Source organism: Lissotriton vulgaris, chromosome 11 (assembly GCF_964263255.1).
Source record: "Lissotriton vulgaris chromosome 11, aLisVul1.2, whole genome shotgun sequence".
In the NCBI taxonomy this organism is placed as follows: domain Eukaryota; kingdom Metazoa; phylum Chordata; class Amphibia; order Caudata; family Salamandridae; genus Lissotriton; species Lissotriton vulgaris.
Window position 1 is genome coordinate 194912975 of NC_141699.1, and position 26418 is coordinate 194939392.

Sequence of the window (26418 nt, forward strand, 5' to 3'; positions counted from 1 at the left end):
TCTTCTCTTGTCTGCTCTTAGGCGTCTCTTTGCTTCCTTGTTGGTTTAGGTGTATTCGCCTTGAGCTTTCACTTTCATTGGTCTTGTTCGGCAGGTGTTGACTGCAGCTTTTTTTTCCTTTCTCTCTTGGAATTTATGGAGAGTCTCGATTGAGATCCATTCTTTATGCTGGTGTTTCTTGGAACCCAGTACCTTCTGACAGTTTGATGTCAATGGTTCTTTGATCTTATCCCTCTGACTTTCTACTGGGTTTTGTTTGTCCTTTAGTTCTTGCAGGACTTAAAACTAGTTACTGATGGTGACATGGTATTCACTCAGTACCTGTGCATCTTTGAGGAGGGTGGTGTTATATCGCTGGAGTTGGCTTGTCAGTTCCACACTCACTTTCTAGGACAAGGTGATGGTCTGACTCCACGTCCGCTCTTCTCATCACTCTCACATCATGCAGGAACATCCGGATGTTCAGAGACATGCAGACATGGTTTATCTGATTCTCTATTGAATGGTCTGGTGACATACACGTTACATTGTGTATTCTTTTGCGAGGGAATACACTACTGCCTGTCAAAGGACTGCTCACAGCACAGAGATCTGCAAGCCTTTCATCATTCTCGTTCATGTCACAAAGGCCATGGTTGCCCATGATGTCTTCGTACCCAGTGTTGTTGCTTCCAATCTTGGCATTGAGGTCCCCCATCAATATGGTGATGTAACCCTCAAGTCATTTCTCCAAGATGGACTGGAGTCTGTTGTAAAACTGTTCTTTTCTCTTCTTTGCTGTCATTTGTAGGTGACAGCACTATATAACATTAAGGTTGATCATCTTTTTTCTTTGTGCAGAAGGTCGCTGGGATGATTCTGGGACCTTGGGCTTCACAACCAATCAGAGCTCTGTTGGCTGTTGGCGTTAACTTCAGTGTTACTCCCTGAGTACGTCCTTGTGTACAGAATACAGCAGCATTCTTTCCCACATCTGGACTATCCAATTGTGTTCTATTTCTTACCTTATCCCTCCCTTTCTCCCTGCCAGATTTATGATGTCATTCCTCTTCTCCGATCTGGGGTTTCCTGGAGGCGTTCCACTTCTCATTCATTTAATATTTGGAACCTACCACCCCCTTGTAATAGCAGCTCTCCAGACTTGGACATTTCTTGTCCCCATTGGGTGTTCGAATAATATCTCCATATGGTTGGTGTGACCGGCTGGCACATTCCCTATGGCTAATTCATATACATACTATACCTTTGTGCTTAGTCTCCCTACTTTTCAGTCACGACCAAGGAAGTCAATTTAAATGGTCACAAAATCGGTGACACAATAAACTTGGGACCAATCATCATGAATTGTGAAATGCAGATTATTTTTCAATATTTTGTAAGTATATACACACATCCAGCACTTCTTTATTACTTACTGTGTGAACACTCAAGACCTAGCATGAATTGGTTCTAACAACTGCATATCTTTATCTTTACTAACTGCTCAAAGAATATTTTATGATGCTGTGACTACTTTCCCTGTGAGCAAGCAATTGCTTTGCTCCCTGAATAGATTATTCATTAACCTATTGGTACTTATGGATTTCTTTGTATTGACAACAACATGATACATTGTGGCTTTCCACTTTGAGCCTGATGATAGCTGTAAGAGAGTAGCTATAAAACGTAATGACAAAAACACAACTGACACCACTGTTAAACAAAAATATTTTTTATAAATAATTTTATATGCAGTATTGTAATCGCATCCATCCAGTCATGGGACCAGGCTGTCCCCGGAACTCCCAAGGACAAATATTGTCATAGGACAGTGATACTTAAAGTATGGTCCAGGGACCGCATGCAGCCCTCCTGACATTTACAGCCAGCCCCTGGTTAAACAGCAGCACTAGACTGCTGTTTACTTTACTATGGACTAATACTCATAAACATAGTAAACAAGCATTTGCAATGCAATAGGTCTCGCAGTTACGCGAGTTTAAGCTATTGACATTGTAAATAACAATGCCTTTTAGTTAGGTTTTTAAAAATAAAACAAAAATAAAAGGCATTGTTATTTGCAATGTGAATAGCTTAAACTCTCGTAACTGCAAGACCTATTGCATTGCAAATGCTTGTTTCTTTTCCTCGCACTAGCGGTGCCTCTAACTACTTTCCATCCCCCTGCCGCTCCTTTTATCCAGACCCAGCAGCAGGGCAGCCCCACCTATAGTTATAGTTAGTTATAGTTATTGATTTATATAGCGCTGAATCACCCATGAGGGTATCTCGGCGCTTAGGCTGTGGAACCCCTACTGGCTCTCCCTGTGGGGGGCGGAGCCAGGCATCCCAGCACTGGTGGGGCCGTTGTGGAGATTAAGCAAGCTATTGCCCAGAGTTGCAGCGTGGGGCCCATGATTAGAGAAGGCGCCGAAGCGAGAATTATCGAGTCCGCAGACATTGATCCTAGACCCCTATCTCTAACGATCAGCTGCCTCTGGCAGGGGAGGTCAACATATGTGGGAAAAAAGGCTCTTGTAGTGGCCACCAGAGGCGCTACAGCCGTAATCTATCAACTTCCGCTCACCGTTTCTCGGCTCGTCAGTGGGAGGTCTTCCAGCACGACGAAGACTACTGAAATCACCCGCACTACGAACACCCTGGTTTGAACACTGCCTCCAAAGCCTTTCTCACCGTCTCGGGAAACATCGACTCAACCGCTAAGCAGGCAGTCAACAGACTCCATGTCGGAAGGGCGGAGCAGTGGTCACCCCACGCTCAAGCGAGATTCACTGTAGCCATATCTCGTGCAACCAGATATGTTGGATCACACAAGCGAAAGGACTAGTAGAGTAATAAGATAAATACCTTTAACCCCTTCGCTGCTCATGACGAGCTCAGCTCGTCATGAGGCACGGTTGAGCTGTGCTGATGTTGAGCTGAGCTCGTCATGAACAATGGGAAAACATAAGAGTCAGCATATGAGGAGAATTGCTGCAGCAGCGATGGTGTTAACAGTAAATAGTGGAACAATGCTAGAGTTTTACATTTCTTTTGAGTGACTGTGTGGGCCACTGGAAGTGGTGAATAACAGTCTGGTAACAACAAAACAGTCAACCAGTTTCTGCATTCAATCACTTTATCAAGGCTAATCTCAAAGACTTAGGAGACGCTCGTAGTGTGGCACAATAAATATGGAAATCTAATGTACTTATATTCTAAGGTAACAAAAGGTGTTTTATTCAAGTTTCTGATTCTAGATCATCTGTGCATGTACTATGTGGGATACAGTGATCCTAGTAGGCTCAAGAAGTATTAATTCCAGTAAGGCCAATGTATAATGAAGCTCTGGCCATGATAAGCCGAGGCACCCGCATGACACTAACAGGAAACGCATCCAATCACATACCTTCCTTTGACCAAGGTGCATTTTTACTATGTTAATCTTTTCCATAAATACACATCAGGTACTATGAGGCCACACAAGTGGGAGAAACATTAACAAACAAGCCATTGGATTGAAAAACAAGCGTGAGACGCACTTGGAAAGTTCTTACCTACTGAGAACATCCTGAGCTGAGCGTGCGTGCGCGTTAAGAAAGCGAAAGTGCTTAATGCTTGCGACGATGTCAGTTGCGTGGGGCATGGGTGGGGCATGGAGTGCGCAGCCGGAAGAGTCCGGGGCTCCCATGAGCTGAGGGAGCCCCATGTGTTGGAAAAGCGAGGCAGGAGCCTACCCCGCAGAGGGAAGTCCGGTGGGAGCCCACCCCACCTTTGTGAATGCTGCATGGTGCAGACAGCGCAAGATTTCAGGCGGGGCTCCTGTGAGCAAGACGGAGCCCCACGTGGGCTGGTGAGTAGGGTTGAGCGGGAGGCATGCTTGGCGCCGTGCCTGGACAGGACATGTGCAAGCGAATGGTGCCTGCAGGAGTTGTGATAAAGACGCGAGCCGAACGCGTGCACATCTCCTGTCTGCTAAGCTTCAGCACAGACAGTTGATGTGCACGCGTACGGCTTGCAGCGTTATTACAACTCCTGTTTGCACCATAAGCGTGCACAGCTCCTGTCTGGGCCTTACCGTACGTGTGCAAAGGCCCTGTCCCGCATCGGAGACAAAGTCAGCAACAATAAGCCTCGCCTATAGCGAGCAGCGCTTTTCGCTGCATCGCTAGGCGAGACCTAATAAACGGCAAATATTTATTTATAGTCGAACTGAAGTAAAACAAAAGAAGCACAGAAGCTGTTCTGCACCACTTAACATTTAGAGCACTTTAATTTTTAAAGGCATCTTGCAACAAATGCTGGAGAGGTTGCCTGTGTGCAGCCAGCTCCTTCGGTACATCTTTCCCACATTCTTTACATGGGTGCTGGTGTCGGAGAACAGACCAATGTTCCGCCCGATATAATCAGCATAAAAGGGTCAGCAAAGGTGTGGAGCACATAAGTTGTCTTGATTGGCTGAACTTACTTTTTTGTTGTTGCTGCTTTGCTACTGTTTCTGTGAAAACGTTGACTTCTCGTGTACATGGTACCGAGACAGGCCTTGAGCTGACTTCTTTGGTCGTCCTGTAACATACTTTGTTGTCTATCATTATACTAACACTGATAGGAGGCTGTGGGCAAAGGAGGTCAGAAGAGTGCCCACAGGACTGAATGAGGTAGTCCCGGGACTCCTACAAGATCTTATATATAATCACAACTTGAGTGGCGATCTTACCTCAGCCAGTATGCCAGGAAAAGGGGGTGTAAGGATGGGAGGTCAAGGGGATCCAATGGGCGCTCACACTTCGCCAAAAGTAGAGAGATAGCAGCTTCTCCCTGGAAGGTCTTTTGCATCCCTTGGTGGTCCTAGAGTGATCAAACTTGCAAAACAATCATTGTTGCATAGCAGGCAATGCTCAGAGGCAATTGGGGGCCTTAGCTGGAGTCTGGAAACAAAAGAAGAAAAAGCCAGATCTGAAACTTTGGTCTCCCTTTTTGGCCCTCATGAGGCAGGTTGGGGGAGCCCACAGGTGGGGGCTCAGCAAACTTTAGACTCTTTTGTCTCTTCACTCTCTCCTGCTGCCTGCACTCGATAGGTGGCTAGTTTCGAGAATAGTGAAGACATGGGGAGGATCCTCTCATTTAGAGTAAAAGATCATTTTAATGCCAATATTATTCATAAGGTAAGGGATGAGAATGGCATGCTTGTGACCAATACAGCTACCATTAGAGATATTTTTCCCAGTTTTACCAAGCACTCTACCAGGAGGATTGTATTTCAATGATGACAGAAATCCTTCAAATCACAAAAGGGTATTGTCAGTATAAACTGAGCCAGGTAGAAAGCTTAAGGCCAAAAGCACCTATCCCTCATATAGAGGTAAAAACTTTTATTGGTTCTTTGGCTAAAGGTAAGGCTTCAGGTCTTGATCAGATTCTCTTGGAATTCTATGTTTCCCTTAAGGATATTTTGGCTTCTTTCTTAAGGGATCTTTTTAACTCCTTTGATATAATCGATCGGATGCCGGAATCCTGGGGTGAAACCGATATTGTGATTTTCCCTAAGAAAGGGAAAGATCCAACACTCTGCGGGTGATAGGGCCCTATTTCTTCAATTAACACGGATTCCAAGATCTATATACCAATATTCACTAATCGACTACCCTCTGTCATCTTGCAGCTAGTAGATTCTTATCGGCATGGTGTTATCCCGGGGTGGGCACTACATCTTTTGTTAACACTGTTATCACAGCTTTGGAGACAGTATCATCGGGGACAGTCGGCTTGATCTTTCTGGATGCCGTGAATATTCTTGATCGGGTCTCCTGGCTCTTCTTCTGGGGGTCTGTGGGAATCAGGAACCATGGGCCTTAGTCCATGCTTTATCTTGAGAGTATGATGTCTTTACGTGGGATTGAAAGCCAGGATTGTTGTGGTTCCTTCTCTGAATTTATAACCGTCTCTTGTGCAACTAGGCAGGGGTGCCCTCTCTCCCTTCAGCTGTTTGTCTTGTATATCAAACCTTTCATTCAATTTTTGAGGGCATCCAAAGACATCCATCCTCTAAAGATACATCAGTTAGGGGTGAAGGTCTTAGCATACTTAAGACAATTTGGTTGATTCAACACCTAACCAAATTGTCGTTTTGGAGGCTGTGGGGAGGGCGGCTCAAACGTTCAGTAGAATCTCGGTATATAAGCTAAATACTGACAAGACCCAGGTTCTCTCTAATGTAGATCATCCACTCGAGGATAGTAGGTGGGTGCAGGCAGCGGTCTATTTAAGGGTGACTCTTTCCCTCCAGATGACTGAGATCAACAAGAATAATTATGGGAATCTGTATTAATACACGTCCAATATGTTCACCAAGTGGCATTGTCGCCGTCTCAGGATGACTGGACGCTATAATCTAATTAAAATGATTATTCTACCATTGTATCTCTGTGTCCTTTTTGGTGTATCCCATATTTTTTTCAACATCATTCTTTGACAGGGCAGATGTTCGGTGACAGCAAACTATCTGGAAATATAGGAGACCTTGCTGTAACATTCAGCTTCTTCAACAACCTAAGGATGATGGAAGGGTCTCACTTCCGCTATTAGGTTTTTATTATTTAGCATTCAGCTGGTTTTGGACTGGGGGCCCTGGATACAAGGGTGTATGATCCCAGAGTATATGTTTTTCCGCACTTCTGTTGTCCTAGGTACTGGGATTCTGGATACTATCGGGTCGATTAGGATGGTGAGGGGACCTCAGTCCGCCCGCCATCCTCGTGGTGTTGGGACCGGCTGCCTTAGTATACGGCGGTCCCACACTGTGAATTAGGATGTGATTGCCACCCTGGCGGTCGCATTCCGCAGTTTAACATGGCGGCGGATGCTGCTTACAGCAGCACCCGCCGCAATGTCAAATTGCCATTTTATGCATTTTCATGCACAACGTGGCAGGGACCGCACAGTGCCTGCCACCTTGTGCATGGAGGGGGGTACCATGGGTAGCCCCCAAGTGCACCCCCCGTCCCCCTACTGACCCGGGGACCCGCAACGGCACCCAAAGCAAATCCCTGCCAGCCTTTACATGGAAAGGCCTTTCACTGCACACATCCTAATATGGATGGCGGTGCCTGCTAGGCACCGCCACCATATTAGTGGCCCAAGTCTGCACGGCTGGCAATCGGAACGATTGCCGACCGGTGGAAAAGAGGCAGACGCACTCTGCATCCGCCGCGATACTCCCCACCATTGTAATGACCCCTTATGTATTTCAGGAGGACATGGTTCCAGACCCTAAAAGTGTACCATCTTGTCTGGTCCTGACCTCACTTCGCTCAACCAGTTCATGTATTTTGGGAAAAGTCCAAATTTACCTTCTTGCGTTCATGAGGGCTTTTACTGTTATTGGTATTTGGCTACAATATTTACTTTCAGTCAGTTGTTTGAGGAGGGTATCGTTATCCCCTTTGACAGATTGCATCAGGCGAATTCTCTTCCTCATCCATGTTTTTTCTGATTCCTCCAAGTTTGTCATATTTTAGCAAGTCTCTCAGACGATAAGATCCGGTTTGTAGATAATCCTTTATTGGACTTCGTCGCTAAAACCCCTGCTAAATGAAAGATCGGTTTAGCCTATGAGCTTATCTATCAGCAGTCCAGGGATCACAGTGTGGATCCTTTTTTTTATAAGGGCCAATAAATGGGCACAACTTCTCGATAGCGTAGTGACGGCCGGTGATCTTAGACGTAGTAATGTCCTGGCATAGTCAGTTCTTAACGTGTCACAAGTCAAGGTGCATCATCTGACATTTACTAATGTTTTTTACTACAGGCCACAGCATCTTTATCTTATGAAATTTCGGTTGGATGATTGTTTCTTTTAATGCGGTAGCAAAGACATTATTAGAGTTCATATCTTCTCTACATGCCCAAGGATGAGGCAATATTGGGATTTCTTTGCTAAGTTTTGTAGTGTTCTGAATGTTCAAGTCTTGTTTGACTAGAAGTTAACCATTCTGGAGCACTCACCGGATATTCCTTCCCGCTCATTGGGGAGTAGTTGTTTTTGAGATTTCTCTTGCTCAACTTGGTCTGGCATGGGCTTGGCTGTCTAGCGTGCCTATGGATCCTTTGAACTTGTGGCAAGAATTCATGAACATCAGTATGCTGGAGATGACTTTGATAGTTAATGCCCCGTGTAGACAGAGGTTGAGGCACATTTGGGACTCAATTTGGTCTTGGGTATTGTCAGCATTTTCTGGTCAGGACACCTGATACCTGAGATCTTCTTTCTCTTTCACCACCCCCTCTGTTCCCCCCACCTTTTTTCTTCTTATCAGTGTTCAGTGATGTCTTTGTTTGACTATTGATGAATTGAGTCGTTTATAATCATATGCATTTGTTTTTATTTTTGATATCAATATTTCTTTTAATCCCAGAGGATGGGCTACTTGTTCCTCAATGTTGGTGAAAACAAAGAAGAAATTAAAACAAATATATATCTGGCAACAACTTTTATTATGGTTTGTTGACACTCTAGCCTTAAAAACCTACTGGTGTTAACAAATGCTTTTCACAATAAATTGGTCAGGTGTTCTGCATTTGTCATAACTTTTCATTATAGACATATCAGACATAGAGCCTCTAACAAAAGTTTATACAAAGAACCAATCAGGCCTCTAGCCTTTATCATTGGCAGTGACCCCACATCCACCTCAGGTCTAATGGATTCTGCATAATCTATCCCAAAAGGCAACCTCCAGACACAAAGTCAGAAAATTATAAATATACACAAAACTACAGTAGGGAAAACAATATGCAATCCTTCCAAAAATGCCATAACTGATTCTCAAAATACAAATCGTCTACTCTGAGTGATTTTCATAGCTGATAAGCAATAACAAAACTCTTGCCTACAATGGTAATTTTTTATTATAAGTGGATGTCTTTTAAATGTTGAATGTTTTTTATTGTATCTTTTATGGTCTAAAAGGCCGAAATAAAGAATTTTTGGATTGGATTGGTAATTGGTGAGAATGTCTATAACAGAACCCCTGTCTGCAAGCTTTAACACAGTGTAAGGACAAACCACCCTAAAAAGCCTATTGGCTTTAATAGTTGATTTTCTGAAAAAATAAGTAAAGCCTCCTCCCTTTGTCATAACTTTTTATAATAACTAAGGCATATAGCATTTATCAATGACTTGACAACAGAACAAACTAATTTCTGCTGTGTTAAGTATAAGCATTCCTACAAGACAAAAAGTGAAAAACAAACACTCTTTTTCACCTGAAGCACAATCAATATCTGTACTCAAGAGAATAAACATGCGGGCAGAACCAAATCCCCTCTCTCATTAGTCATACATTTAGAAAATATGGACAACATTACAGTAGACAAAATAATATACATCCCTTTGCAAACCGGCATAGCAAGGATTCTCAAAGTGCATATATTCTAGCCCTCTGGCTTGTCACAGGGGTAAACAATACCAGAACCCTGGCCTGCTATGGTGGTCTGTGAGATTCCCTGTAACAGAATTCCAGTCTACAAGCTTTAACACAAAAAATGATAACCCAGCTTTAAAGACCCATTGCCTTTTAACGTATGCTTTTATCAATAAATGTCAGGGCGATTGTCTTTGTCGTAACTTTTCATAATAAACGGACCAGGTCTACAGCTATGATCAATGTCACCATAAGCAAATCAGTCCGGCAGTGGTAATCATAAGCTTTCCCAAAGGGCAAAATGTGCAAAACATGCATTACTTTTCAGCAGAAGTATACAACTTCTCTCCGATGAAATTCTGTGCTCGAGCATATTAACATGTGGGCAGAGTCCAAGCCCACTCCCATTAGCGCTTCCTCGAGCTTTTTTTCGGTTGATCACATATGGTAGAGCGACAGCTGCACTGTCAAGCCAGACCTAAAAATAAACTTGTGAACCATCTTGATGCACTAGGGTATCTTTATAGTAACTCCACTAAGGAGCAGCACATGTGTAAATGTCAGATTTTTCAGGATTTTTCCAAACACTTTAGGAATACTCCTACCTATTTACAACTATCACTGATTCCCCGGTGTACTCGTTCAGTTTTACATGTAACACCCCCCCCCCCCCCCCGCCCCCTCCACTGCAATGTACAAATGTACATTTCTGTATGTTGAAATGTGACACTAAAGAGAAATTGCTCTTTGCTTTTACTGTTTGTTTCTTACCTGGGACAATATTATTCCCCTCACCGAGAAACCTATTCACAAGGTCATCTTAATTTATTCAGAAGTTCCCTTCTCATTTCCACCCTGCAAACAGATGTATAACTTTCCTTGCCGGGGGGATGCAAACAACAGGCACATGGATGCAAACAACATGCAAAATGTTTGAGAAGCAATGCGCATATACAATTAATATTTTATTTAGTAAAATCTATGCAGCACATTTCCATATATGACATATTACTTATTGTGCCTACAGCCATGAAAATGTATTTCCTTTATCGTATAGCATAGGTCTCATACCTCATTGAATTCGCTCAAGTTATCAACAGGGATACTCTGTTTGATTCCGGCCTAGGCATCCAGGGACCCATTGTGTGTTGAAATGTCTCCTTTAACAAACAGACCAATAACATACTTGAAATTGTCTCCGCCCTAATGACTTGCAGATACCCTATGTCCCCATGACTCCACCCTTCCCTCCCCCTTCATGTCCTGAAACCCTCGATTTCCACGTATGCCTACCTGCTCCTGTCCTCAAGGTCCCACTGTGTCCCATAACTTCTTTTCTCCACAGAGTCCTATCTGATTGTGCTGCATCACCACTGGTCTTTAGTGGCCTCACATTTGCTTAGCACTTTCCTATTCCCTACAGTAATTGGAACAACACACCAAAATGTCTGACTCTGCCCAGCCCTACGGACTGGCAGCAATCATGTCTTAAAGAATGTCAGGTTTCTTCCAGGCCTACTGTGTCTATGTCTAATGTGGCCATGCTAAGCTGATACCATGATCAGCTATAACCTTTGCTCAATCAGACTCTGAAAGGCTGTCAAGAAGGGAAACTCACTACCCTGGAAAACACGCACAATATTGTGTTGCTTGGTTTTTGTGTTCAAATTCTACAACAAATCCACTGATTAGAGCCCAAGCTAGTAGAAACTGGGCCAGGCAAGTGCTTGGTGGGCAGCGAAGACTGCGAGAGATGTGGGAGATAGCCTGCACTAAGTGAAAGCGGCTTTTTGCAAAGGACAATGTGTATTCAGAGCTCCAGGTGCACAGCACAGTGATTGCATGCCTGTTGCAGGGATAAAGCAGTTAACTTGATCGTGGACAACCTAACTCTGTTAGGAGAGGGTAGCATAGTTGTATTATCTGAACACAACACAAGATAAAACTTGATACATCATAAGAAAAGCAACTGTTCAAAAGAGACAACCTAGAAACACAATGTACAACCGTCATTTAAGGACAACTTCTTTTGCATGGGACCGGTATCACTTGTCAAGCCAGCAAAGTATGTTGCATTATATTGTGAGGCACTTGAAAGTTGGGCTATTACTCCAGTGTGCCAAATGCCCACTAGCTCTGAGGCCAAGGTACTGCAAATCTGTCTAACCCAGAAACCCAGGCATAATTCTCCATCCGATTTCCTTTAGGCTTCCTGGGCATATTCCAAATGCAGGCACAATCCCTCGCCGGGCTCAAAGCACAGGTGCCTTATCAGAACAAACAGCTAGGCTACCTATGGCGAGGTTCTTGACCAAGCATCAAGCTTCTTGTGGACTGAACCACCTCTAAAAGAGCGGTCCTCACTGAGGACCTGTTGAAATGAGGAGTCCTCAAATGTGTCTTTGTTCCTACTCCCTTTTCAGCTTTGGAAACAGGTAAATGTATCTATTAGAGCGAGGCTGCATCAAAGGTCTGACTGCATAGACAGTCTGGAGAGGTAGAAGTTTCATGACTCCTAGAAAATATCCCTGGCCTGCACCTAAATCTCTTGGATAGTGTGCCACAACCCCCACCTTGCACCCTCTACCCTCTCCTGCTTTCTCTTCCCAATACGTCTTGCGCTACCCTCTTTCTAACTGCTGGACAGACGCCCAAGAACAGCTGCTCACAATGCACTGTTAAGCTGCCTTCTATGGTATTAGTGATTTGGGGGAGACCGCGAAATGCACAAGGCTCCTTCCTCATTAAGTCTGCATGTTTGCCTTCCTTATTCTTAGCCCCACATTTCCATCTCGCTCTCTCTTTCCCATCACTAGTTATCTCTCCCCACTACCCTCGTCCCTAAGCACTATATCATAACATACCTCATACTTATACAGAAAGTCCCATATATAAACAGTTAAAAGTGTGTGTTATGCTAATAAGCCTAAACAATAAAACATAGAGAGAGACAGACAGACAGACAGACAGATAGATAGATAGATAGATAGATAGATAGATAGATAGATAGATAGATAGATAGACAGACAGATAGATTCATAGATAGATAGATAGATAGATAGATAGATAGATAGATAGATAGATAGACAGACAGATAGATTCATAGATAGATAGATAGATAGATAGATAGATAGATAGATAGATAGATAGATAGATAGATAGATAGATAGATAGGCAAAAACACACATTCGTATACATTTGCACACTAGTGTGTTAACTGTGCATGCATACATGCACATATATACACACCTAGCATACACAGTCATTTATGCACATGTGCATATACAATAAGCGTATAGGTGTGTACTTATATGGTCACGCGAGTGTGTGTGCGTGTCAGCGTTCCTCCGTAAGAGAGACTCGGAAATACTGAATGCCCATTTGCATGCATTAAGCGTTACCAGTGTATTGGTGATAAGAACACTAAAGCCACTCATGCTGCAGTCACGAAACGTCTGCTTTGTGCGAGATGCAAGCTACTCAACTACACGTCAGAACGGTGTTTAAAACAATTTTGGCACTTCACAGTTGGCCCCGAGCGAATTCTTTTATGTGGTACAATGTATAGCTAACTTCAGCTGCCCGTAACCAAATTGCTATGTAAAGTTTAGCACAATAAATAATGCTAAGGGACGGGTGCCTCTGGAAGGAAGCTCGGCTGTAGCAGAGCTTGCAGGCAGCCTAGGGTTCACGGGCAGCTCTTACAGGAGTCTGCTGCTTCCCGTGGCCTTGGGAACACCCCACGGTTATTTTCGGAATACAGATGTAGTTTTGCGCCTGCAGGCTGGGGTGAGACTTACGGCAGATGCCTGAGTTGAAATAAATCATCCTCCATGGCCGCGCTGCTTAGGTTGCTCTCCGGTGCTCATCGCTGTTACATTGTGCGGACGCTTCGTACTCAGGCATTCAGGAGCTGTGGGCACTGGACAGCTCCCAGCCTGAAATGAACAGTGGCTCCTGCACTCGGGAGCGAGTCGCACACCCGCAGGCTGTCTTTTCTTTCCATTTAGAAGTCAGTCCTCTTTTTATGTCCAAAATGGACCCTTTCGACGTGCACCTCCTCCAGTGCACGAACTTCTGAAACGGGCGTAGCTACCTTAAAATGGAATTTAGTCCCGTTGCATGCAGCAAAAGCAAATTATAATACACAATTTTTGTTTTCTAAAACGTTCTATGAAGAGAGATCTTTAAATATGTGTACATTTCTAGCTTTGATGTCAATAAACTGCATATAAAAGATTAGCTTTTACATGCTTTTAAAAAAAAATGTATCATGAGTCAATGCTTGATGACAGGTTTTTCTAATTAACCAGTTACGTTTATGTTAAAACTGCAAATTCTAACGATTATATTTGGTAATGTGTACATTTCAAGATGGTCGCCAAGTTCACAATCCGAGACGACTACACCTACCATTGTTACGGTGCACTGAAAGCCATTGGAATTAGAAGAATACAAGAAATGGCAAGGCAATACGCCAGCCGCCTGTTTGTATTCCTGTTGTCACGTGAGACATTTTGCTCTGTTTTTGGACATTTGTGTTCATTGACAAAAATGTGTACATGTGTTACACGTCTGTGTGGAAAAAAGGATGGACGGGTCAATTAAGATATCTGTATCGGGGCTTAACTACAGTAGGAGACAGAACAAATCAGGGACATGCAAAAAGCAGGGTAGCGATGTACGTAAACCATAACTTGTAATCATTGTCCTTTCGCGCTAACAGAAGGGGTGGCGAGCCATTGGTATAATTAAATTTGCAAATATTGGCAAACGTTTCCGGTTGAGTACAAAATAAGGTAGCAGAGAGTATACGCTACGAAATTATAACATGGGATGGATGTGCTTTAAGGTACAACATGAGTATGTTTCACAAGAGGGAAAAAGTACTACAGCAGATATGCAAGACATACATAGGAAGAGGAACACAGATCAGAAGGATGAAAAAATATAACCTATATTCAAGAATACATATAATTCACTTCCTATACGAGGTACTAGGCTGACTGGGTCTGGGGAAGGGGGAGGTGAGGGGGTCCTGAAATGGGTGAAACTACTATACACAAACCCGACGGCCAGAGCACGTACAGGGAAGGTTATTTCCCTGGGTGGAAAAGAGGGGCACATGACAGGGATGCCCCCTATCTCCTCTACTGTTTGCCTTGGCCACAGAACCTCTGGCATGCTGCGCGAGATCAGGACGAGATTACCGAAGGCTGATGGTAAGAGAGACACAACACCAAATCGCCCTGTACACAGACGACCTTCTGCTCTTTCTCCGGGACAGAGAGGAGGACTTGAGAGGGGCTTAAGATATGCTGGAAGGCTTTGGCCGACTCTCGGGATTGAGGGTGAACTGGCAGAAATCAAGACTTTTCCCCATGACAATCAATGCCCTCGTCCCCCATCCCCCTAGACAAACTGGGCTGTCTGCAGTGGGATCCAACTGCCTGGCATACCTGAGAGTGAAAATATATCGCAGAGCCGCTGACCTCTTGGAGGGCAAGGTGGGCAGAGCGATACGATCCTTTCGCTCCTTCATGGAGTTTTGGAAGTCCCTACCGCTGTCAGTGGCCGGTAGAGTGTCTCTCCTGAAGAAGGTGGCTTTGCCGCGTTTGTATATATCTCTTTAGAGCACTCCCAATGTGGATCCCCTGTGAGAAAATTTGAGACCTGGACTCACAGATCATATAATTTATTTGGGGCTCGGGCCGCAGACGAGTGGCCCTAGCCACGATGCAGCGCTCCACACTGACTGGAGGGCTAGAGGTCCCGGATTTTGAAGCATACTACATTGCGGCGCAGCTTCTCTGACTGGTCCAATGGCTGGCAATTAGGAGGAACCCAGAGAGGGCCTTATACCTGTTCACTCCACCAGCCCCAGAGCTAGTAAAAATATTGTTATGCATATAGCGGAGACCATATGGGGACACTGAAGAGACCAGAGTGGTGGCCCGGAGCTGGGTTCGATATTTACAATGTACCCTTTGTAGGATTCCCTACTCTCCTGACTTTCCCCTTGATCTGCTACAACACCTTCCCCATGGGGGAGCTGGGCGGGCGTGGATGGAGGGAGGTGGGGGTGAAGGTGATTGGAGATCTCTTTTGGGAATCTGAGATGATCTCCTTTGATGACTTCCATGCATAATTTGATCTACCCCAAGGACACTTTCTCATGCACAGGGCCCTCCCCACAGCATTTCAGAAGCACTGGGGTACCGTGTTCAATGAGCCAGGAGCACTGGACTGCTATCAATATGTGGCCCTGTCGGCAGGTAGGATCAAAATGGTCTCTTGCCTGTATAGGGCAATACGTTACATCCAGAAGCCCATGGAGCAGCTACAGCTTCAGTAGGAAGAGGATTTGGGAACCCCGATCCCAGAGGCGAATTGGGAGACCACAGTGGAGAGGACCCTCATGATTTCGCGGAATGTGCGGTTTAAATTTATCATCTATTACATCCTACATAGGGCATATCTTACCCTAGTGTTAATTAGAAGATATTTCTGAACAAAGACGGCAGCATTTCCCAGATGTGGGGAAAGAGAGGCACATATGTTACAGATGTTCTGGAATTGTCCCAATCTCTCTGTTTTTTGGGAAGAGGTGCTGCGTATAGTGGAAAATAATATAGACAAAGAGATCCCCACACTCCAGATCACTGTCTGCTGAGCTGGTTCCAACATACAGCTAAAACTAAGGCGACAGGGAAATTCCAGGATCTTGCATATATACTGGTCAAATGGGAAATCACTAGAAATTGGAAGTCATTGGGGGACCGAGAGTGGGGACATGGAGGAGAGAACTTAAAAATTGGGGAGCTCTGAAGGGAGGATTTTGCTGAGGGAAGCTGGACGGGGCATAGGCACACTAGTCTTCCCCAATGAGGGTCTTGGGAAAACTAGTTGATGAATTAAGGACATTTGACTAGGACAAGACAGTGGCGGACCCCTTGCGCTCCCGTCGCCTGAGAGAGAGAGGGACGGAATAGGCCAGAGTGCATAAGTGAGAGCAGTAACCCAGACTCTACCCCATAACATCCCATGACCACACCATATCTAATCAGTGAACCCTACGACATATCTGCACATCACCCAGATTGACAATAAATAGATAGTGAAATGACTTCCAGGGGGGGTGGGAAAGGAATTTGGATGATTAAACTTTAACCGTAAGGGGATGATGACAAAGTGGCAAAATGCTTATACATCATGTGTATTGCGCACTTGATGTCTTGAATATAATTGAGTAACACCCCCAAAAAATCTGGTTCAATAAAAAAAGAATAAATATAATTCAGACCTTGAATAAATATCGAATACATAAAGTCGAACCAAGTATAGGTAGCCTTCCAAATATGTAGGTTTTCTTCTTAACGTTTTGCTCTTTCCCAACCCTTGTCATGTATTTACCTTGTTCAGATGGCAAGCAATCATTTTCTTTCTCACTGACAATCACATTGGGTCTCATTCCGTTCAGATGCCCTGGTTTAAAAAAAAATCATAGTTAGTGTTCGGATCACATTACTTCCATCAATAACGTGCAACATATACCAGTCAGAGCAAACAGAGTCAGAGCTGATCCTAATTTTATTACAAGACCAAAGGCTCCTAGTATGCATTCTTCTGTTGCTTAATTCCAAACAACAGCCAAGATAAAAGAAGAAAACTACACTTCCCATGAACCCTTGGGAAAGAACTATAATATGGTGTCACAGTGGCCTTCACCCAATGAGGGACCCCTCTGCAGAAAATAAGGCACAACAGCAAAGTGAGTTTAGCAGACAATTGTTTGCTCGAAAGACCTTCATTAACGGGGCAATCCCTGAGAAAATGGAGTTCGAAATCTACAACACACACCATGGAATACCTTGGATTTAGTGGACGAACTAACAGAATACTCCTCAAGAATTTACAAATAGCAGGGTGTTCTCCCACAGGTTTACCATCCAGATGAGAATGACCAGCTCATGTAGCTGGATGGAAGTTATTAACCATCGTATATGCCAGCCACTGACTTGCCACATCCAATAGAAAATGAACAATAATATGGATACCTGATCCGAGGGGATCCACCTCTCATTTACCACACAAAGAAACCCACCTACGCCAAGCTGATTCATAATGTTTGTGTGTAGAGGAAGCTCAAGAGTGTGACAGGAAAAACATTGCGTTCTGCAAAACTCCCGGCACTTGCCAGCATTGCAGGAAATCTCCAGGCCATGAGGGACAACTGTCCCTGTGTCACAAGCGGGTGTGGTTATCTCATTGGATCCTGAAGAAGGTCCAGGAACTAGAAAAGCTGCACCGGACGTGAGTCCCTTGCTCACTTTGCCACTGGATATAAGCAAGCCGGGCTGAAGACGGCTGGAATGCCAGAAACCGGTCCCTTGTTTTCAGTCCAGGGAAGACATGGCTTGGCAGTTCGGGCTGGACTGTTCCCATGAGGCACAGGGTCATACTGATTTGCATATAGCCATGTCTAAACTGGGGTGGCATAGTGGGCTAAAGAACGGTGATGGATTAAACCCAGATCTTTTGACTGGGTGTGAGTGTTTGATTGATTCAGGTGCTCCATCCATCACCACCCCCTTTTGTACCGCTTTTGGCCGCCATAAGTGTGGCAGGGTATGCTCAGACGTGAGTCCCTTGCTCACTTTGCCTCTGGATTCAAGCAAGCCGGGCTGAAGACGGCTGGAATGCCAGAAACCGGTCCTCGGAAGCTTGTTTCCGGTCCAGGGAAGACATGGCTTGGCAGTTCGGGCTGGACTGTTCCCATGAGGCACAGGGTCAGACTGATTTGCATATAGCCATGTCTAAACTGGGGTGGCAGAGTGGGGTAAAGAACGGTGATGGATTAAACCCAGATCTTTTGACTGGGTGTGAGTGTTTGATTGATTCAGATGCTCCATCCATCACCACCCCCTTTTGTACCGCGAGAGGTGCACAGGGCAGGGTTAATGTTACTGAAAACCATGACTGCGCCCTCCAATAGGGAGTGATCAAATAATCTCTGCTCCTTGACGGCGAACTTGCGCCAGCACTTGCTGAATCATGGCGAATGGGGGAAATGCATAAAGCATGCCCGTCGACCAAGACTGAAGAAAAGCATTTGAACTGAGCGCTCGGGGATCCGACCTCTAGCTGTAAAACATGAGTAGGTGTGCTTCAATTGGGACGCAAAGAAATCTATCAAGCATGGACCCAATTTCAAGTCAAGTTGTTGAAACACCCTGCAGTGAAATCTTCAGTCACTGGAAAAACCAAAGAAATTCAGAGTTCCAGTCTGCCACCACAGAACTGTCCTGAATATATCCCACTGTCACCGATATGTGATGTTGAGGGCAATAATGTCAGAATTCTTTGGCTATATTCCAGGAAACGGGACCTTGTGCCCCCCAAATGATTAATGTCCCTTACAGCCGACACATTGTTCATCCGCAATAGAATGCAACAACTCGTTTACTTCAGGGACAGAGTCCCGTTAGCAAAGGAACCCGCTAGGAGTTCCAGGCATTTGAAATGCAGTTCTTCTGGGAACCGTCTGCCCCTTGTCTCCACTGAGCAGCAACAAGCTCCCCAGCCCCATCTACTGGCATTTGATTCTATCACTACCTCCAGGCCTGATGCAAAAATGGCTTTGCCGTTTCATGCATCCATGTGATCTAGCCACCATGACATTTCCGTCCTGGCTTCCATGGACAATACAATCTGTTCCTAGTAGGCTAAACCTGATAAAAGATGTAATATCTTCAACCGTTGCAGGGCCCAAAATTGTAAGAGGGCGCGGATATATATCGCCTGAATTGAAGAAGCCAAAAGTCACAGGCGAGCCAGAAACGTCCAGGATATAGCCGGAGAGGCAAGCACTCTCCTCAACTCCTTCTTGATCAAAATACGCTTTTTTAATGGAAGCAATAGTTGTGTCAAAATTGAGTCCACTTGGAACCCCCAAAACTCCATCATTTGGAAGGGTATGATGACAGACTTGTCCGAATTGATGACAAACCCCAGATCCTGAAGGAGGTGAGTCATTCAAGACAGGTGGAGTAAGACCAAGTCCATGCTCATTGCCATGACTAGAATATCGTCTAAGTAAATAATCAGATGAACTCCCCTTTCCTGATCTGAATAACCTGGTGAAGCACCAAGGAGTGGAGGAAAGGCCGAAGGGCATGGTTATAAACTCCTACCATTGATGGCACCATTGAAATTGCAAACAGCTAAATAATCATCCTTGAGGTTGAAGACGAACCATCCAGTCTCCCTCCAATACCACATCTCACAACAAGTGTAAGCCCTCCATATTGAAGGGGCAATACACAATCCATGATTTGAATTCCTTGAGATTTAAAACAAGACGGAACCCTTGGTCCTTTTTAAGAACCAGAAAAATGTGGCTGATAAATATGTGAGGGTGTGGACTTGATTCAGTTATCACCCCTTTCTGCAACAGCGACAAAACCTCATTGACTATAAAAGTGCTCTATGTTAGGGGAAAATGGAGAGGGCTCAGAGTTGTCTTTGGGACAGGGAGGAGTAGAATTCCAGGTCAAAACCCTGAACCATCCGAAGTACCCATGGATCTTAAGTAAGCACCTCCCAATTGTGGTGAAACAAACGTATCCTTCCTTCCACCAAAATTTCCGAAGATGGGACAATCTTTACCTGTATATGATGCGTCACCAGAGTCGTTTCTTCCCTTGTGTCCTACACAGTTTAGGCTACCTTTACCACCTCGATTGTGGGTGGAGTAGAAATCGGAATGGGGGCTCCACCATATCCTCCAGGCGTATATCCTCTTGAGGCCTGATAGAATCCTCAGTCAAGCGCCCGACCCCTAAAGCATCTGGCCCTGATAAAAAAGCCACTATGAAAAAATGTTCTGTGACGAAGTTTGGGCTTTGTCTAGGGCATAAAAAGTGGACACATATTTGACCAGGTCTTTAACAAATATATCGCTAAACAAAAGACCTTAGGCCTAGGTGCCTGCCTCCATGAAGGCCACATTTGCCAATTGATGATCCTCATAAGAAATGATTTATATTGCTCTGTGGACAAGGCACAGTTAGCTTTCCCTAAAAAGCACAGAGCTCTTTGTGCCCATTGGAGATCTTCCGTAGGGTCAAGATGAGTTTTGGAATCCTTAGCCCGGACAGCCAGGTCTAAAATGTTGGTGAGGGGTCCCAACACATCCAGAAGCTTCTCTTGACATCCTTTCCAAGGTCTGTCAAGCCCTTCTTCAGGTCCTTAGCAATTTTCCTAAAAATGTAGCCGTGTTGGGATATAGTTCTGGGGTCTCGGTTACTTTGTCCCCATGGGTAGGTTGAAGGCACTATGATTTTAAGGTACTGCGCACCTTGTGCTCAAAAGCCTGCCTTATATTCTCCTGCACATAGTACATTACCTAAACGCAGTGCCCCCATTCTGTAGATCTCAGGTGTACAATATTTTTGGGGTCCAATAGAAGGTGGTTGTTGGCCTGAATCTCCAATCCCATAAAATTTGTCTTTTATTTATGCTTAGTTGCTGGGCGCAACTTCTCCTGCACCTCCTCGGAATCCTAAGTAACAGGTGAGGAAGGAGAAGACGCACTAGCCACCCATGGGGGTGGAAATCGAGGAGGTGCACTAAGTACCCTGTACAAATGAACTTCCATACACATGCTCTTTTAGGACTGAAGACGCCACCTGTGACAGAACCTCTGCGGAGGAGGAATTTATGGAAGGCACTTCACGGGAAAAGCCCTGACCTCCCAACTTCACTTCTTTGACTGAGGATTCCCCTAAAGGACCTCCCAGCACACTTAGAACGGAGCAGTGGACATAGAGACAGCTACAGCACTCACACCGTTATGTCCCTATAGTCAAAGAAGAAGTTGGATAATATCTATAACCTGTGTGCACTACTCTCTATGCACTTTCTGCCCACAAAGTGCTCCCCACATGGGGGTGGGGGATTCATACAAATACAAAAACTAGAGTTGCATCACATGTAAATGAAAGAACAATGTTAGCACATGAATATTTCATAACTAATGACAATAATTCTCTAGTAGTCCAGTGATGTTCTTCATTTATTAGTGCTTCATATAGAAGTTCATAAAAAACCAGGCAACGTGTTTCGTCCAATAGACAATAGACTTCTTCAGGGCATAAGTTCACTGGCATCAAATAATTCCAGTCATATCATCATTATAATGAAAAATGTTTCCTACATGTGAGCCATTTGTGATGCGGAATCTCTATCAAGTATATGACTGGATGCGCGCTTTCCTAACAAGGTTTTCAAGTAGCCATCGCCTCTTTCCACTGGACGCCGAGTTTTGGAGGAATTTCTCAGTTCTCTGGCTATCTCAGCACCTATCAAAGTGCCAAGTATAGGATGGACATTCCCCAATTGAAATGTTTTGATCATTTTGACAATCCAAGCAAGTCATGTGGATGCCTACTTGAAAACCTTGTTTGTAAAGTGTGCATCTGTGCCCAATGGATAGCTGTACGCCACTTAGCTAGCAACCAGTGTAGGGCAAATAAGTGCCTCACCTTAGCCCCTTTCTTCGGGGCCGGGAGTACTCCCATTAGACAGTGCAAAACAGAGGCATCCACCGGAATACTTGCAGCTCCTCGCAGTGCCCCCAGGACTCCCTCTGAGTAACTTTGTAGTTTGCAACATTCCCATGTTACATGGAGGAATGTCACTGGATCTGCATCCTGTGACCTGAAGTGCATCCTGCTCAACACCCGCTCCATCCACAGACACGCCGTCGAGCTCTGGAACCTGCTCGACACCACAGCCCCAGACGTCGCCTTCCTCATGGAAACCTGGATGAACGCCTGCTCAGCGCCCGACATCGCCATCGCCATCCCGGACGGCTACAAGATCATCCGGAGGGACTGCGTCAACCAGACAGGAGGAGGCATCGCCATCATCCACAGGAACTCCATCCGCATCACGAACAACACCGACGACACCCTCGCACCCGCCGAGCACCTGCACTTCCAGATCCACATCAACCCCAAGACCACCCTCAGAGGCACCCTCATCTACAGACCCCCGGGACTACGCACACAATTCAGCGAGGACATCGCCGACTTCGTCAGCCCGCATGCCCTCCCCTCCGCTGACTACATCCTCCTCGGGGACCTCAACTTCCACCTGGAGAACAACAACGACCGCAACACCACCACCCTGCTGGACAACCTCGCTAACCTCGGACTCAAGCAACTGGTGACCACCCCCACCCACTACGCCGGACACACACTCGACCCCGTCTTCTCATCCAGCAAGGACATCGGCTTCAGCCACGCCACCGGACTCCACTGGACGGACCACAGCTGCATCCACTTCAGCTTCAAAAGGACCATGATCCACCACCAACAGCAACAGGTTGCACGCAGAAGCTGGAACAAGATCACAGCCGACCAGCTCGTGACTTCCCAGAGCAAGAACCCACCCACCAGCGCAACGAACCCCAGCCAAGCGGCCACCAACCTCACGAAGTGGATCAGCGACTGCACAGACGACCTCGCCCCTCTGAGGACCCCGCCCTGCAGACCCGGCAGCAAGAAAGCCCCATGGTTCACCGACTAACTCAAGAGCTCCAAGAAGAACTGCAGAGCCCTTGAGAAAGCCTGGCGCAGAGACCCAACACCGGACAACATGACTGCCCTCAAGCTCGCCACCCGAAAACACCACCAACTGATCCACACCACCAAGAAAACTGCATTCAAGGAACGACTGGACAACAACGCACACAACAGCAAGGAACTCTTCAACATCGTTAAAGAGCTCTCCAACCCCAACGCCAGAAACAACGACATCACCCCTTCGCAAGACCTCTGCAACTCCCTCGCCTCCTACTTCCACAACAAGATCGCGGACATACACAACAGCTTCAGCACTCAACCGACGCATGCCACGACCGAACCACCGCCCCCCACCACCACCCTCTGCGCCTGGACCCCGATCAGCACCGAAGACACCGTCCGCACGATGAACTCCATCCACTCCGGATCTTCGACCGACCCTTGCCCTCACCACGTCTTCAACAAGGCCGACGCTGTCATCGCACCCCACCTGCGGGACATCATCAACACCTCCTTCAACACCGCTACCTTCCCAGAGAGCTGGAAGCACGCCAAACTCAGCGCCCTACTAAAGAAGCCATCAGCCGACCCCACCGACCTCAAGAACTACCGACCCATCTCGCTGCTCCCGTTTCCCGCAAAAGTCATCGAGAAGACCGTCAACAAGCAGCTGGCCGCCTTCCTCGAGACGAACGGATCCCTCGACCTCTCGCAGTCTGGCTTCCGGGCCAACCACAGCACCGAGACCGCCCTGATCGCAGCAACTGATGACATCCGAGCCCTGCTGGACAACGGAGAAACAGCGGCCCTCATCCTCCTAGACCTCTCCGCGGCCTTCGACACTGTCTTCCACCGTACCCTAGTACAGCGCCTCAGCAAAGACCGAATCCAGGAGAAGGCACTGGAGTGGATCATCTCCTTCCTCGCCGGAAGAACACAGAGAGTCCGCCTCCCCCCGTTCAGATCAGAAGCCACCGAAGTCATCTGCGGCGTTCCTCAAGGCTCCTCGCTCAGCCCAACCCTCTTCAACGTCTACATGAGTCCCCTCGCAGCCATCGCACGCCAGCACAACCTCAACATCATCTCCTACGCCGACGACACCCAGCTGATCCTCTCCCTCACCAACGACCCCGCCACCGCCAGAGCCAACCTACACGAAGGGATGAAAGAGGTAGCCGAATGGATGAAGAACAGCCGCCTGAAACTGAACTCGGACAAGACGGAAGTCCTCATCCTGGGATCCTCACCCTCCGCCTGGGACGACTCCTGGTGGCCCCCCGCCCTAGGCAGCGCACCCAAACCAACAGACCACGCACGCAACCTGGGCTTCATCCTGGACTCCTCCCTCTCCATGACCAGACAAGTCAACGCCGTCTCCTCGTCGTGCTTCAACACCCTACGCATGCTACGCAAGATCTTCCGGTGGATCCCCACCGAGACCAGGAAGACGGTCACCCAGGCCCTCGTCACCAGCCGACTGGACTACGGCAACTCCCTCTACGCCGGAACCACCGCCAAACTCCAGAAGAGACTCCAGCGGATCCAGAACGCCTCAGCACGACTCATCCTGGACATCCCCCGTCGCAACCGCATCTCCGGACACCTGAGAGACCTGCACTGGCTCCCGGTCAACAAGAGAATCACCTTCCGTCTCCTCACACACGCACACAAAGCCCTGCACAACCAAGGCCCAGGATACCTCAACAGCCGCCTCAACTTCTACGCTCCCAAACGCCAGCTTCGATCGACCGGCCACGCCCTCGCCGCCGTCCCCCGCATCCGAAGAGCCACCACAGGGGGAAGGTCCTTCTCCTACCTCGCCGCCAAGACTTGGAACTCCCTCCTGACCCACCTCCGCCTGACCCAGGACCACCTCGCCTTCAGGAAGCAGCTCAAGACCTGGCTGTTCGAGTAGTAGCGGACCCCCCCTCCCCTAGCGCCTTGAGACCCTCCGGGTGAGTAGTGCGCTATACAAATGCTTTGATTGATAGATTGATTGATTGATCTGTCCCACATCTGGGCAGGTGACCAAACTCAACATGGTAGTTTTATGTATACTTTGAGGCATCAGATAAGTGCGGTGCAAGTAATAGACTTGAATTAGCTTAAACCGTGCATTACTGGCTACCTCTCGAACCTGAGCGCAGGCTGGTGTCCAGGTCCCCTCCAAAAGTGGTTCGGATGAGTCCTCTGACCATCTGGCCTGGACCCTCGCCACATCATCCTTTTGATCCCATTTGAGAGATTTGTAAATATGGGCGATCAACCCCCTAGTGTAGCCAGGATTCAATAGGAGCTGTAGAGGCTGGGACTCCGCAGGCTCTGCCGGGAAATCCAGCCAGAGTTTACATGCAGTACTGGACATCTTGGCATATTGTGGAAACTGGCCCTGTCTCATCTGATTCAAAAAAAGATCTGAAAAATTCAGATCCAAAGAACCTGGCTAACTTCTGGAACATGACACCTTAAGGTCTGTTTCAGAAACAGGAAAGGGAAAGAAAACTTTTTCTTTATAGTCCCCTCACTCACCGGAGTTTCCTCACGGTGACATGCTTCATCATTGGGGCTTCTCAACCCAACTGCGGGTTGAGGCGTGCTGCGACTATCGCGATTGCGAAGGAGCACTTTTATCTGAAGACTATGTGTCGTGTAGTGTGAGAGAAAGGGGAAAATGAAGTGGAGTGAAGGAATTAAAAATACCCTCCTGATGGCCGGATGAAATGGGTTCTCTTCCAGTGCCGGTGAAAAAGGTGAAGAATTTGGGAATCCTGATAGATGACAAGCTTTCTATAAAGAGCAAGTAAGCAAGGTAGTTTCCACATCCTTTTTAATGCTACGAACGATTAGGAGAATTGCACAGTTTCTTCCACCAAACTTGCTGAAAACAGTGGTCCTGTGCCATGCGATATCGAGGTTGGACTATTGCAATGGACTATATGTTAATCTGCCTAAAGCTTTCCTGAAAAAACTTTACATTTTACAGATTGTAGAGGCTAGGATGCTCATGAAAATTCTGAGGTTCCTGTCGGCCTTGCAGGCCTTGGTGTGGCTGCACTGGCTCCCGGTGCATCGAAGGATTCTTTTTAAAGCTCTTTGTATCATCTACAAATCACTTCAGGGGCTAGGTCCAGCATTTATAAGAGAAAAACCTAGAAGATACATTCCCAACAGGACTCTTAGGTCCAATACTGCCAGGAACCTGGTGGTGCCACCCTACAAACTCTCCTCCTGGGGAGGTAGGAGTTTTGTGGTCTGCACTACTCAGAACTGGAATCTGCTTCCCATGGAAATAAAATCTGCCCCCTCTCTTTTGAGTTTCCACAAGCTCTTAAAAACTTGGCTTTTCACTAAATCTTAATTGTGTTCCTTATGTTTATTTGCTCCTGAGTACTTTACAAAACTCAAAATCAAATCAAATCAAATCATAA

The 26418-nt window shown here is 46.3% G+C and overlaps 1 protein-coding gene across 1 annotated transcript in view; it reads right to left on the minus strand.

Moving 5' to 3' along the window:
* Window positions 1-13416, minus strand: part of SVOP (SV2 related protein) — a 393561-nt gene extending 380145 nt beyond the window's left edge. Inside the window, exon 1 of the mRNA XM_086943094.1 lies at window positions 13202-13416. Coding sequence (XP_086799220.1) covers window positions 13202-13236 — 35 coding nt within the window. The 5' untranslated portion in view covers window positions 13237-13416. The remainder of the gene's footprint in view (window positions 1-13201) is intronic.
* Between the last annotated feature and the right edge of the window lie 13002 nt (window positions 13417-26418).